This window comes from Eleginops maclovinus, chromosome 5, assembly GCF_036324505.1.
Source record: "Eleginops maclovinus isolate JMC-PN-2008 ecotype Puerto Natales chromosome 5, JC_Emac_rtc_rv5, whole genome shotgun sequence".
Classification (NCBI taxonomy): Eukaryota; Metazoa; Chordata; class Actinopteri; order Perciformes; family Eleginopidae; genus Eleginops; species Eleginops maclovinus.
In genome coordinates this window covers 5,161,326-5,176,821 of record NC_086353.1, presented here as the reverse complement: position 1 = coordinate 5,176,821, position 15,496 = coordinate 5,161,326, and the positions used below count along the sequence as shown (strand labels likewise).

At 42.1% G+C, this 15,496-nt stretch overlaps 1 protein-coding gene across 1 annotated transcript; it reads left to right on the top strand.

Moving 5' to 3' along the window:
• Positions 1-18: 18 nt before the first annotated feature.
• On the top strand, positions 19-13,160 carry LOC134865235 (zinc finger protein basonuclin-2-like). Its single transcript, XM_063884713.1, has 2 exons — positions 19-950; positions 7,629-13,160. Exons 1-2 carry the CDS (start codon positions 19-21, stop codon positions 8,446-8,448), a joined length of 1,752 nt encoding a protein of 583 aa, XP_063740783.1. The 3' UTR covers positions 8,449-13,160.
• The last annotated feature ends 2,336 nt before the right edge of the window (positions 13,161-15,496 follow it).

Below are 15,496 nucleotides of genomic sequence, written 5' to 3'. Positions count from 1 at the left end.
AAGCCTCGTAAATCGAGCATGCCAGTAAAGATTGAGAAAGAAGTCATTGATGTGGCGGATGAATACGATGATAAAGATGATGATGACGATGACATCCACCATAATCACCACCATCATTCATCCCTTCTTCACAACAATGTCAAAATGAATGGTAACTGTAACAGCAACAATAACAGTGGTAGTGGTAATGGGAACCACAGTGGTGGTAGTGGGCAACAATCTCCTTCCCAAGATGAGATGAGCCCCGGCCTAGCTCTGAGAGGCATGATGAGACAGAGTGAAGATGAATGCCGGGAAGGTACAGGTAGTGACAGCAGGGGTGGAAATGATCTTCAGGGCTCTGGCGAGCTTCGTTGTATGGGCAGCTTCACCTCCGAGGACCAAGACCATGAAAGAGACTTTGAGAACGAATCTGAAACCTCTGATTCTAAAATGTTCTATCGTGATGAGCTGATAGATGTGGAGGACCAGCAAAAACAAAGCAGGGGTGGAAGGTGTCTGGAGAAGGATCACGACAATGAGGGCAGCGAGGAAGCCCAATTGAGAAAGGAAATGGAAAGCAAGGGTCATTCCTCACCTCCTCAGCCCCCTATCAGGATCAAGGAAGAACTCAATGATCCTACATACGACATGTTCTGCATGGGCCAGTACGGCCTCTATAACGGAGGTATGGCAGCAGCTGCTGCTGCTGCAAGCATGGCTGCTCTGCATGAGAGCTTCATCTCTTCGATGGGCTACGGTGCCAGCCCACCCAAATTCCCTTCTTCTCAATCACCAGAGGGAGACCCATGCTCAAGTCCTGACCCCAAGATCTGCTATGTGTGTAAGAAGAGCTTCAAGAGTTCCTACAGCATGAAACTTCACTACAAGAATGTGCACCTCAAAGAGATGCATGTGTGCACTGTGGCTGGCTGCAACGCTGCTTTCCCTTCACGGCGGAGCCGAGACAGGTTAGTGCTAGCACTTGGTAATTTGAATGCAATGTAATTGTGACAGTTCCAGGTAGGTTCAATAGAAATCCTTAATTCACAATTCATCATCGATTATTATTTAATTTAAGGCACTACATAAATCCAAGGAATGTACTTGGTTTATTTTGTAACTACATAGTGTTTTTTTATAAAAGACAAGATAAAACATAGTTCAATACACATCAGCATTTTCGTGACAGATATTCATTTCCATTTCATAAAACAAGATTTAGCTGCACTACTTCATTAACCTACAACTTTAACCCAGATAGAATATCACTTAACATCTGTTAGCTAATTTAACACGAAAAAATGTGATCAGGGGCATCTGCTCTTTGACAAGTTAGATTCAGTAGAGTAGGGTGTCAGGATGAGAAACAAACACACCTACACACACACATACATACGCATATACAAGGACTAGGCTGTACACATCGACCCTGCAGCTGCAGTGTGTTGTTTACCTGCCCTCTCTACCTCACCTTGTGACAGGAAGGTGAAGGCGCATATATTAACATAGACAGCGGTTTGTCAAACCACTGCATGTATTAGCACATTAGGAGGTGAGGCTAGCCATACTCACCTGGGCTTGTTAGCACATATCAGTCCCACACACTCACTCTGAAGAATATACATACTGTAGCAGCAGTGGCAGCAGGTTGATGCCATCACATATGCTGGAGGAACACAACCCTTGCTAGTGCCCTGGGCAAGCACATGTTTAATGGGCAGACCTTTTCTAATCCTTTATTAATAATATCATTTTAAAACTACTGTTAACAGAGAAATAGATATCCAAATAACAGCTGGGTGTGTATTCATATTTAAGTGACAGAAAATCATATTTCCTTGCCAGTCGTGTAAACAACAAGCAGGGACGTTGATTTTAAATTCTCTCTGAAAGCACGTCTAACAACCGCAACACCTCTCATGCTCCCACTCTATTTTTTTAATAGAACTCAGCCATTCTACATAACAACCTTACTCATTTTGTTATTTAACGGAACTTTTTTTTAAAAAAGGATTTAACTTCTGTGACTAATACAACTGCCTTTAAAATAAGGGGAATATACTGCATGATTCCAATTGGGGAACAAATCTTTCCAGAGGGAGATTTATAATTCTGCTCAGTGTTTTCTTGCCCCTCATCATCTCTTCCTCCCATTGCTACCTCCCTACACCCAAACTCGATACTTGGTTTCTGAGTTTTTTAATTATTTTGTTGTGTTAGTGGCATCTGTTCCTACAACTGTTTGTTCATTAGCAGCATGGAAATAGAGCAGGTGATTCTTGGACTCTAGTTAAATGGATGAGGGAGGGGAACGGGGGGGAGACAAGTTAGCTTTGGAGAAGGTGAACCCTGCTGCTCACCTGACGCAGCTGTGCCGACAGCAGCAATATTACAGGAAGTATTATTATAAAAAGCATTGCCTCTGAGTGGTGCCACCGGAGATTGTGTTAGCTCCCCTCATTTGACAAGGCTTTAGGGAAAGAGAAAGCCTAAGGCCTGCTGTGTAACATATACGTCCACACACACAGATCCAAACACACACATGTACAAACAGATAACAGAGAGTAGCTCTTCTTTACACCTTATCTCTTTGTAATTACTCCACCACTGGTGCTTAATGCTGTAAAACACTTGCTAGATATATACAATTAAGTGCCTTATCTGAACTATTAAATAGCAAGAAGAGCGATCCAGAGAATATTTATAGGTAACTTTAACAGTTTGAAAAATGACATTTGTTAATCAGCAGATATTGTGCAGGTTGTTATTAGTGCCAAGGTGGATACTGTTAATTAGACCGTTATAATCCCACTGCTCACGTGTTTTTGTCAGTTATGCAATTTAGTCAGGAACAAACAATGGCAAAGGGAAATTAGACTGAAATAAATGAGGCAACAAAAGTAGTAAATATAATAATAGCTAGAGAAGAAGAAGGGGAAAGGAGGGGTTGGAGGTGTATTATTACCCTCCAATGCAGCTGAGAGAAAACACCTCTTTCTATGCTCGCTCTCTTCCAGTGTCAGCCCCTGATGTGTGTGTGACAATTTGACTCCATAATTCAATCATGTAAATAAAACTCCGACTCATAAAGTGGCAGAACATATGGCTGATAGAGATAACTTTGTAGAAAGGAGGGACAATTGCTACTGTGAGAATAATGTGCCTTTGAGCCCGGGGCTGTACAGTATTGCTCTGGGTAGGTGAGCCCTAAGCACACTATTGTTTTCATACATTTTCTGTGAGGGATAAATTCCTCATAGCATATGGGACAAATTACTTTGCTGCTGGTTCAAACAGGGAGCAGCAACAACAGAAAGAAGCGGAATTACATAGCGAGAGGAATCCTGGGGCTTTGACGAGTAAATACACAAACTGGGCTCTCATCAAAATTGGTCCCTGGATAATCCTCTAATGACATAGTGTAAGAGTGTAATGGTGGCATTAAAGGGGGAGTATAATTAATTATATATCAAAACAGAATTTTCTCAGAGCAAATTAAGATTGCATAAACATCAATATTTGCATAAAAGCATGTTTAAGATGTTTATTCCTCATTAATTTAAGTAAAATCTGACTAAATTCTTTAACCTGATTAGATTGCGGTTCAAAACCAAAATCCATAATACTGAGGTTACGTTTTAAAAAACATTAGGGAAATAGTCACATCATTTTTTTTATATGAGGAAAGTAAACCAGAGATCTTGTGTCTTTGCAGCTGAATGATATGTACGCTAAAGTGAATCATAATATGCAGCCCTGCCTTCATAACACCCCCAGAAACACAGCTGTTGACATCCAGCTAAAGAAAAGTCCAAGTACCTCTGCACATCTGATTAGTCCATTGACCGAGTGAAAAGCCAAAGGCACATAAACACACCATCAGACACAGGCATCAAAAGCTCCAGTATCAAAGGAAGAAAGAAAAAGGAGGGGAGGTCATTTGATCTTCTAAGAAAAACAACCAATGACATTGTCAGAGTAGGACACGCTGTAAATGTGCTGCCACGGAGGAAAGTATCACTAGTGTTTGTTCACTTTGGATCCCTGCCCTATTAATAAGACTGAACAATTTCACACACAAACATTAGTGCACATGCATACTGTACTCAGGAATGCGGGAAAGGATAATTTAGTGTGCCCTTGAGCAGGCATGTAATGTGTGTGTTTTTGAGAGTAAAACAGAGGCCAACATCGGAGTGTGTGTGTATGTGTGGTTTTACAGTGGGGTGTTTTCTCCAGGCCGCCTGCTGCACGGAGGTAAATGATTGCATATTTATTGTAGGGAGCGAGCAGCGTCGGCAGAAGTGAAGAAGCAGCATGATTAACGGCTGGACGCGCGTACCAGTAATCATCACCATTATTGGCTTCGTTAATCATATTTTTTAAACCGTTGACAAGGCTCGCCTTACTTATTTCGTTTTTATCAGCCCATCCTGCTTCCTTTTTTGACCTACTAAGATTTTACCTTGCTCTTAGTTCGCCAGAGAAAGTAGGTGTCCTCCCTCTTCCACATTCCCGTGGTGCAGCAGCGCGCAGCCCATGGTCCCTGCATGGGCCACTGCAAACGGAGAGAGTGAAGGTTAATTATGTTGGAGAGTCTCTTTCCTCCCCTCTCCTTCCTCTCTCTGTCTCCCTCCCTCTCCCTCGGTCCCCTCACGGCATGTGGTCGCGGCTCCGCTGCTTCACAATTAGCTCTCTGTTTGTCTCTTATAAACAAAGGGCATGCTGCTCATAGAGAGAATATGTTAGCAAAAGCCACTCACCCCAGATCAAAATATCTGCTGATTAAAACAAGAGAAAAAAGTTTCCTTGTGTTTTTTTTTAAAGAGGATTTTTTTTATTCTTAGATATAAAAAAATACATAAAGATGCTCATACAAGCATGCTGTCATCAATTTAATTCTAGTACATGAAAATGTTTTTCATGATTATTAATGCATATTTAATGTACAAGTACTCTTTATTTGTGAGTCCTCAAACCATTGTGTGAAGCATAGGGTGTTGTACAGACTGAAGCAAAGCAGTTACAGTAGTGACAGAGAGTGATAAATGTTCCTCAACTCTGGTCCTCCCACTCACACCTAAAACCTCATAACACCACCCAAATGACAGGAAAGACAAAGAATGTCAGTTTAACACCGCTCAGCCTTCCATCTCATTTACACATTACAGGTCCAATACACAACACACACACACACACACACACACACACACACACACACACACACACAAACACACACACAAACACACACACACACACACACACACTGACACAAAAACAAGGGCAAGGGCCATCAGATGAACCTAAAGATGATTAACGCCGGCTGGGACAGGCACACTCTCGCTCTAACCTCCTCTGCACAGTCAAAAATGGGCTCTCTGGAGGCCTCCCCCATCTTTTGGGCAAAGATGAGACTGTCAAATTGGTTTGCCAGCCACATTACTGGCCAACAGGGAAGCAGAGATGGAGGAAAGGGGGGGGCACTAAGGAGTTGGGTTTGGGGGAGGAAAGATAGAGCGTACTGAAGTGGAGTGATGGAGGCGGAGGGGTGTGGGAAATGGGGCAGAAAGTCTAAATCTGATAAATGAAGGGATAAGTGCATTATGCCCACTGTGTGTGGATTTAGCTGACTTATTTTGATTATTTAGGGCATGGAGGCATTGCCAACTCTGAAGTTAATAACCATCTTTATGCAAATGATCATAAACTCCACTCTCTCTCTCTCTTGAGATTACATCATTTCCAAATGGTTACAAATTGTATATCATAAAGTGCCTTTTTCTTCCATTTCTTTTCTTTTCATATATCTGTCCAAAAGATTGTAGTAAATGTGAATATTTGTCATTTGGATACTGTACAATTCTAACAATGTGGTGTGCATTTCTGAGTATTTAAAATGACTACTGTAGACTACTTACTGCATGATAATTAGCATGTTTGACATTAATATCTAAAACTGAGATAGCCATGGTTTAACTTAGAGCTTATTAGCAGTGAGAAGGTGTTGTGATAGAGATGGAGACATGTTGCAAAGGACCTGCCTACCTGAGCATCATCAACAGCATCCATGAGCTTCAGTATTAACTGAGCAAATCTGCGGCCCCACTTCACGTCAACACCTCCTTGTTATCACCGCAGAATTTGTGCGCCTTTCCTTAAACACTGATCACTGATTGCAGCATCTTTCAGACTGCTTTAAAGCACTCTGACCTCTCACAGCCAAGCGTCCACACATGTGTTGGACTAGACAGGGATACAGCGCCACAAACTTTGAATCATGACTCCCATATTTTGGCCATAAGCTAACACCATATGGGTGCAACTGCACTATCAAAGGATAAAAAAGAACAAAGGATTTATATAGTCTTTTTGATCGAAGTCCAGCTATATGGATGTAGTAAATTTCTGTTTTTCACACGTACACACACAAACAGACAAAAGCACACACACATGCAGTGACAGCCACGGCCAATCGATTTGCCACGCTCTCTCTCCTCAATGCTGACGATGCTTGAGTGGACGGGCTCCTGGTTGCCTGGTTCACAGAAAAGGGTCCCTCAAATGAATGTATTTTTACCTCTTGCAGGACAATGTCGGATAGGGAAGTAAATAATTAAAGGAAAGGGACCCTTTTTGACTGCATCAACCCTGCCACTGCTGGTAAGCTCTACTATCCATTGTGACTCCATTTTTGCCCGTCCTGCTTAGGATAAACCTTTTCTTTACTTTTTTTTGTTTTATGTTTTTTTACACGTGCCCTCCCTGCATGGAAACCCCTCACAGTAAAAGGCACTGAGTGTTTTCTGTGTGTCATACCTGACGCCGGAAATTACGTTTCCATTCTGTGTTATGCAGTTTTATTGTGACATGTGTGCAGTGGGTCCCTGTTTTCTTAGTTCGTCTTGGCAGCTGTGAAATTGGAGCGTAAAAGCTTTCAATTTCATTTTTCACCTTGCATCCTGTAGCATGGCTTTTGTTTGCTAACTGAAATCATAACTAATTGTATCTTGGCTTAAAGCATGGCACTTGTTACTTGGTTTCTTTCATCAGCTGTAGCACACTGTGTGATACAGTTCGCCTTGTGTATGGGAAAAAATGCCCATCTTAATTAAATCCAAGGCTACATAAAGACATGTTCATTGAGGTGCTCGATTAAGCCACCTCCAATAGGGAACGAATGCGATAATGCTGTCAGGGCCTAGTGCTAATATGCTATCCAGTTCCCCTCGATTATCACATTACCACAGCTCGAATCAATTGATAAACTCCCATTCAATATGGTGGAGTATTTAATTGAGTCAGAGTCTATTGGATTTGAGGGCTGTGCAGTGCAGACATGCTGACAGTGGTAAACACTAGCAGGATGCTCTCGCTCGCTCTCTGAGCTTTTTCCTCAGGAGAGCTGCAGGATGAGTTTCTGCGTGACTGTCTGTGCCTGGACTGGAAGTAATATTAACTACAAATGGTCCCTAAATATTAGAATATTTGTAGCGTGTTAACATTTCATACACGATCAGTTGACGATATGATTAGTAAATTGTTATATAAGCGCAAATACATGTGTTTCAACACTGTGGCTGTTTGAGAGGTTATTTACATTCCCTATCAGATGCATCTGATTTACAACTATGACTGTCTTCCCACAGGCACAGCTCCAACATCAACCTGCACCGCAAACTGCTGACCAAAGAGCTGGACGACATTGTCCTGGACCCCCAACTCCCGCCACTTCCCAAGGACCTGCGCGCCGAGTTTCTGGCCAAGATCTACGCCGGGCATCACATGGGCATGGACCCGTATGCCGGGATGGGCATCGGAGGCGGCAGCCTTCGGCCCACTGGCCTGCACCACAATGCCCGTTCCCTGATGAGCAGCGAGTATCCCCACCACACTCTCAACCATAACCTTAAAAACCACCACACCAACGGCTTCTCCCGGGGCCAGCCAGACGACTACATGGTGTTGGACCTGAGCACCACATCCAGCGTTCAGTCCAGCAGCAGTGTCCACTCCTCACACGAGTCAGACGAGGGCAGCGATGAAGGCATCCTATTGGATGACCTGGAGGAGGAGGAGGGGGTAGAGGATGAGGAGGAGGGCAACAGTGAGGGTGAGGACTTCTCCCAGCATGCCGAGGGGCGGGCTGAAGGAAGGCATCTGGACGAGACTGGAGAACTAAGAGGAGAAGGACAAAGTGAGGGGTTGGAACCTTCCTCACCATTCCTCTTTTCGTCCAACGGGGGCAGCAACAGTGGCAGCGGTGGGATCCTCTGCAACATCTGCCATAAAATGTACAGCAACAAAGGAACCCTGCGTGTGCACTACAAGACTGTGCACCTGCGCGAGATGCATAAGTGCAAAATCCCCGGTTGCAACATGGTGTTCAGCTCCGTGCGCAGCCGTAACCGACACTCTCAGAACCCCAACCTCCATAAAAACATGCCCTTCTCCACGATAACAGACTAAATAATGAATTGCTACTTGACCCCGCTGTCAGTCGGCCCACTCCCCCCTTCATTCCTCATCCTTATTCCTCCTCAAATTAGCTCTTATTCCCAGCCCAGGGCCATCAAATACAGGCTAAATGCCTGTATGCCTCCTGCCCGTCCTCTGTAAGTCATTGAAAGACATTTCTATGTCCCTCTATAAAAATTCATCGACTCTAAATACAGTTTATTATTGTGACCTTTGACTTTTCCTTCTTTGGAAGAACAGGATGACGCTCTCGCGCATGGAGTTTGCTTTATAACAAAACTCCACTTGTGTTTTTTTCATAAGCCCCTCCATCTTTCATTTGAGACTCCAGCCTACTTTTTTGTCTGTCTCCAAAGAATCTATTCAAACTCTTATTTGTGACTTTGCCTGCAGAAATGATAGTATTGAAAAAAAAGAAAATCTTCTTGTTGTATTTGTGTAATGATAGCTTTTAAATGAACCCCCTTACAAAAGCATGACAGCTTCATTTGTAAATAATGTCCCAAGAGGCTTTTGGTGTAAAAGAGTTGTGTTGATGGTTGTTTGCTTCTTTTTTCTCTCTCGTTATGGTTTTATGTTACAGTCCAGTACAATACTTCCAGCTTTAGGCAAGAAAGAGGTAGCATCTTACTAGCTTGACTCATTTATGTTAGCTTCAACGACACGTTTTTATCTGAGTCCTAGGAAAAAAAGAATATCATGTGACTTGTTTTATCTACTTGTTAGATATTCAGAGGTTGCCGGCATGCTTTTTTTGGCTCCTACACTGATATCATTCTCTGTATTTCTATTGTTTTATTTTGTTTTTCTATTTTGTCTGTTATGTTTATGAGCTTTAGTATACCAATTCAGTTTTTGCACTTTGCATCTATACAAGGGGATGTGTAATATTATTATAATGAGGACTTTTGCAATGGTGAGTTTAGGTGTTGTTCGGGGTCATTGATGGCTACAGTGCCAAGGTAAATAATACATTTAACGTTATTATGCCAGTTTCTTTTTGCACGTGCTCAAACACAGTTTCACAACAGAAACAACTTGTCTCCTTGAACAAAATCTATCCCCATTGCTAAAAAAAAAAACTAATTCAGAGCGTCTCCGAAATACCTTGCCTCAAGTCAAATCAAAGCGTGAATGAATATAAACTGCTGATCCACAAACACAAAGTTAAATACTGATAAAGTCTCTCCTCTCTGTTCAATGTGTGTATGGATGTCAGTAATGGTCACAATAATTACTCCAGAGGTGTAACTGTGTATAAAGCATGACATTATTGTGACTCAAAAAAGTTATCAATGCAAGAACTCACGTTGGTTTTTACAAAAGACTATTATGACTGTCCCATAGATTTGAAGAAAAAAGATGAAAATAGTCATTCAACTGTGACCAAAACAAAAGTGTTTGCTTCAGAAAAGCTCTTTCAGTGTGAGAGTGTGTACTTAAATCATGCCCCATTGGATTAATATGATGCACTTGAGTCTTAAAATCTTTTGCTGTGATATTTTCGGTATCGGTTTCCATTGCTTAGTGTCGGCTACAAATGTACTCTATGAAAAATGTTGCCATTTTTAACATGTCCATGACTGTCTTACGGTACAAATTTTTTCCAGTGACTGGGCAAAGTAGCCGAGGGAAGGGGTATTTATTGGTGGGTCATGTATCCTCATGGAGGTTTTTTTTGTTGGTTTAAAGAATATTTTTTGTAAAAAGACAAAAAATAGAGACTATTCCTCAGTTTGTTTATCAGTGTATTAGCGATGCCATGTGTTACTATACAAGGAGATCTTCTCTTACTTGACTGGTGCTACACACAGAGGGGAAAATATGCAGTGTTATACGGTGTGCTGTACAGTATTCACCTTACATCCATAACAGTGTTGAGTTCCACTTGTTTCATACTTAAGCCATTTTTACAATATAGACATGACCCATTCTGGTGAGATATTTCATGCTTTTTTTTTAAGACTCCACCTATATGACACATGCAGTTTCCAGTCCTCTCTTCTCAGAGATAAAGAGAGGGAGACAGAGCGCTGAGGCTGATGGAAAGGTTGCGGAGGTGGAAGGCTGACTAGGGAGGAAAAGGATGACAGCAACGATCATTAAAAATGTGCTGCTTCTCCGTTACCTGGAGGCGTCCCTGCCATTCCAGCTTCTTCTGTCTAATAACTCACTTGTCACTTCGTTACACTGCCAGACTCCAAGGTTGCTGACAAGACTGTGACACTGACAGAAAGAGAAAAAGAAGGGAAAAGACTGTGTGCTCTGAACAATTCAATTTGACCCATTCAATTAAGTTGGATTCAATTCATCTATACACTTTCTATGTGTGCTTATTCTTATTCAGGGTCGCTGATAATTTAATTCAATTTCTTTCTCTCTCATTCTTTTTTCCCCCCCTCTTTGTCTGTCAGAGCGCAGTCATTTAAAAACCGCCTTACCCATTTCTTCAACCCGCCACTCAGTTACCACCTCCACACCCCACAGAGCAGGTCCTACAGGGACACACACTAATAGTGTATGCTTAAGTTCACCGGACGGCCATGGCATAGGAAAAAGGGATGGGTAATTGCCTGTTTATCCCAAGTGAAGGGAAAATTGAGTACAGGAACCCCTGCCTTTTCCCAGGAGTGGATTTCACTGAGGCGCTTGCTGCCTCATTCACTCATTCAATCCCCCCGGCCCTCGCTCTGGCAGAAATAAAAAAAGTGCTATTCGAGGACCCCTGCTGACAGCTGTCTCTCTAACACACAACCAGAGTAAAACACACACACACATGCACACAGAGGAGAGTAGCGCATACACACATATGCTTCCTACTTACAGGCCAGAAAGATGACAAGAACTAGATGACTTGTTAACCTCTAGTGATGGAGGAGACAGGGTCAGAGAAATATAGAGTGTGTTCTCACCACAGGAAATTAAACTCTCCATCGAGCATTAACATTATAGCTGCTGCCACTACAGAGAAAGCTAATATTCCATTATGGAGAATGATGGGGGTTAGCAGTCAGGCATGGAAAATCCAAAGCGCTTATTATTATTTCATTTTACATTTCCAACAGCTAATAGTTGAGACATTTTACCGAATGAGTTAACCGTTTAATTTAGAAAAATGTCAGTAAGCTCACAGATTGATTTTAACTTTGTAGAATAATTTGATCTATACAAACCCAACAAAGGTAAACTTAAGATAAATGTGCTCTGCCCAAATAACCTCACTGTCTTGATCTGACAAAAACACGTTCTCACACTTGTTTTTTTCCACTACACTGTTCCTTGCAGTCTATTTCTCAAGCAGCAGCCACAGTGCATGACCTCTGTCTATGTACTTGTGTGTGCCAGGCAATAAAGGCAAAATATTCCCTCAAAAACACCCTTCTCCCACCTCCTACGGGCTCCTTCTGAGTCCTGCGTGGTGATGGGGATGCCAGCAAAATTTAGAGCTGAAAAACAAACCACTGTCCAGCTTCGCCAGGGAGACAGACTGGAGAGATGGCGTGAGGGGATTGGGCTTAGAGAGTGGTCTTGCAGTAGCCTTGCGGCAGTCACTTAACAAGGCAGGGTAGAAGGAGAGGAAAGAGCAGCGGGGCCAGGACTCCCTGGGAGTCATCGCCAGCTTCTTCTAGATTGCCTGCTGGAGAGCGATCGCCACCCCTCACATCTCCACCCTTCTCCCCCTACACTTTCCTCTCCTCTGAGAAATGACCACCAATTTCCCCCTCTCCTCTGAGAAAGGCCCCCCAATCCAATCTTTGTCTCCCTTTTTTACTTCCCCAACCACATGGGCCCAGGTGGTTTCTGCTACCTAGTGACCGGGCTGTGGATCCGCAGGAACACGTCACTTACAGCGCCTCGTTGGCTGCAACCACTGGAGTGAATCTTTAATATTTGATTAGAGGAGCGTCAGGCATCAATTATTCTGTAATTCTACATAGCACACGGGGAGAAGGGCATGGCAAACGGCTGACCTGTTAATCACTGTCCGTTTTGTTCACTTCACATAGTGGATGAGAGGGGACCAGTTAATGTAGCTCAAGGAACAAAGTGGGATTAAAATGTTTGATAGGACATCATCAAAGTATATGCAGATAGAAATACACACATCTTTGTACAGATGCTTCAGTCTCATGTGTTATGTTCTAGAGAAAATACCCTCGTTAATTTGAACTGGAACTTGTGAAATGTCAAGAATTAATTCATATGATGTTTTCCATTTGCCAATTATATTTTACAGTCTTAAATATAAATGAGTTTGAAGAGCTGGTGAATTTAGATTTTTTTTTTTTTTCTGTATCGAATGCATTTGTTTCTTTAAAAAGCCTGTGTTCTGGCACGGGCACTCGGCAGCGTTGCATGGCTACATCGTCGCACTGCAAACAACGAACGGAGCTTGCGTCACTTTGGTGTCAAAATGGTGATTTGGAAGCCTCATGAATACTGTATGTTACCTAAACAGGTGTTTCCCATTTGCAGGAGGAGAAAAATGCTCCTCTTTTTAAAAAGACTTGTTTCTTTCTTTTCTTTCTTTTTTTGCCTTTCTTGTATTTGTTTCTGTATCATAACTGTCTATGGTTTTTGCATAAAATGCATAAGGGTTTTGGGATGTAAATGGAATTTTATTCATATTTTGTCCAAATACCTCTTGTAATTTGTATCAGAATTCTTGTACAATTTTTATATTAAAGATTTATCAGTCACTGGCAAGTTGTCATAGCGATTTCCTACAAATTCTGTTATTCTTAATTGTATTAAAGTAGCTTATAATAACAATAACCTTTTCTATAATGTAGAATGAAAAGTGCTGCGCACCGAGACCATGTGTCAATCAAGCCACTTTAACAAGACACTGTGATTTCAGCAGGTTTTACGGGGCTCTTAATTGTTCCATGATAAAAATCACTGGGGAAAAGGCTATCTTGACCAATTAGTGGACGATTAGATTAATAGAGTTATTAAAAGATGTACTGGCATGAGGAGAAGGTGCTGCTGGTCTTAGCAAATTAGTAAGATGGTCACACTGGAGGAGGGAGACAAAGGACATGCAGTACCTTTGTCTGATCATAGGCTGAAATTAAATTAAATGCCCTTGTAAAGGAACTATGTGTCAGGGAAGAATGTATAGAAAATGTCTGGCTTAACTGTTTAGTATAATTTAAATAAAAGCACTCGATACACATAAACCAGAAATAAAACCGCTTGTTTTTATTCCTCCTATGAAAGCTTTGAGCACTAGCAAATCAATATTTTTGTTTACGCTCCACATGATGAATAAAATTAAAATGTATGAATAAATGCAGAACAAAAAAACTGCTTAACAAAACAACACCCTGACACTGAAGACAGGAACTGACAACGACAACAGACAAATGCAGGGTCATTTTGAAAAAGCGACCCGTGCTGACATCATTTGCTGTTACTGGGGGTCAAATTACAAATTGATATGAGCTCCAGCAGGGATGTCATGTTTGCTCTGGTAACCAACAGGAACATAATGCCCCCCACCCCTCCCCTCGGAGAAAGTGAAGGAGTGACACAGGCCTTATTGACCTTGAATTAGACACCATTCCTCTTTGTCACACACCAGTTCCTTGATCCCCTGTCATTGTTGATAACTGCACAGCACACACACGTACACACACAAGAGTTCAGAATAATAGCGCTGGATGGTATTGATTATATGCAGGGTTAGTAAAAGATACTCCCCCCACTTTTCACTGATATCCTCAACCGTCTTAAACACACACACAAACACACTTCCTTCCTTGGTGACGACCTCCCACTGGGGAGTTGGAGGGGCGCTGTCCGCCACCAGGCTGAACCCACCCCCCCACCCCCGCTACAAAACCGAGTGTGTTTCTGACGGTGGCAGGTCATCGATTGGCCTGACAAACACACTGGCCCTCGGCTGACCTTTCAGAAGCAGGGCTAAGCTGCAGGAGAATACAGACAGACCCACAAACAGACAGACAGCAAGAGCTTTGTTGTGTCTAAACTGGAAAGGGGGGTACTCGGGTGGGGGTGCACAGTTGAAGAGGTTGACAGGGCATCAGTCCATCTGTCTGACCTTCAGTTCATAGAGGAGTCCACAGCCGTCAACAATTGAGTTTGAATGTTATGTTTCAGAAATAGGTTTCCGACGCAACTAGCAAAATTGAATTCAAATTTCCCAGAGTTAAATATGGTTGTCTTATAATTAAATCACAGAAATTATTATTAAACTATTATTAAAGCAGTGTAAACCTGTGCAGACCAGAGCCTGGAAAGAAGACAAATCACTACCTCACATTCACCTTCACATTTATGGTCAAGTACAGTATAGGACACATGAAAAGGACATGGCTGTCAGCCACAAGTAGCCGTGAAATGTAAGCGACTAGCCGAGGTTTATTCCGAAGAATTCAAAAGTAAGTCAAAAGTGACTGCAAAGCGTTTCGGTTGCACAGGCATGTCCTGAACAATCTGCAGTTTAGCAGACTTGGATGTTTTTTCAAGACATTGCAGTCAGAAGGAACCATGTTCACAGCAGAGACCATACGCAAATGTCCTGCAATATCTGGCTGAATAACAATCAATACCGTAAAGTCACAGAGTTAACACTATGACACAGACAAAGCATGCAGCCCTATACCTCTGTAAACCACAGAATCACTGTTAGTGTGCAAAATGACTGCTGTTTTTGTCTGAGCAAGCAGAGCAAAAGACAGTATCTACAGATGTTGGCTAAGGCTCGCTATCTGTTTTAGGTGCGGTATCTGAAGACTGAAACCTATTTGGCATGACACCGCTAGTTAAAAATCTATCAACCATTTTTGACTTTTCCAAATAGTTTGAATAAACTGTTCAAGTCAGGTCTTTCGGGAAATATTTATAAAACATTAAAAACAATATTATATAATATAATGGATCAGTCTGCTGCTTAACACACATTGTCTTTGTGATTTTTATGGAACTGCGGAACAAAAAGGCTGCAGAAAGGAAGAACAGGAGCTGCCAGGTAAGCAGGGATGGGCTTTTCAAAGATGTAACACTTATATGG

Excerpts from the sequence above, each read along its gene's own strand:
- LOC134865235 (XM_063884713.1), top strand. The coding sequence starts at position 19 with ATGCCAGTAAAGATTGAGAAAGAAGTCATTGATGTGGCGGATGAATAC. Across the intron at positions 951-7,628 it reads TCACGGCGGAGCCGAGACAG|GCACAGCTCCAACATCAACC; the intron begins GTTAGTGCTAGC and ends GTCTTCCCACAG.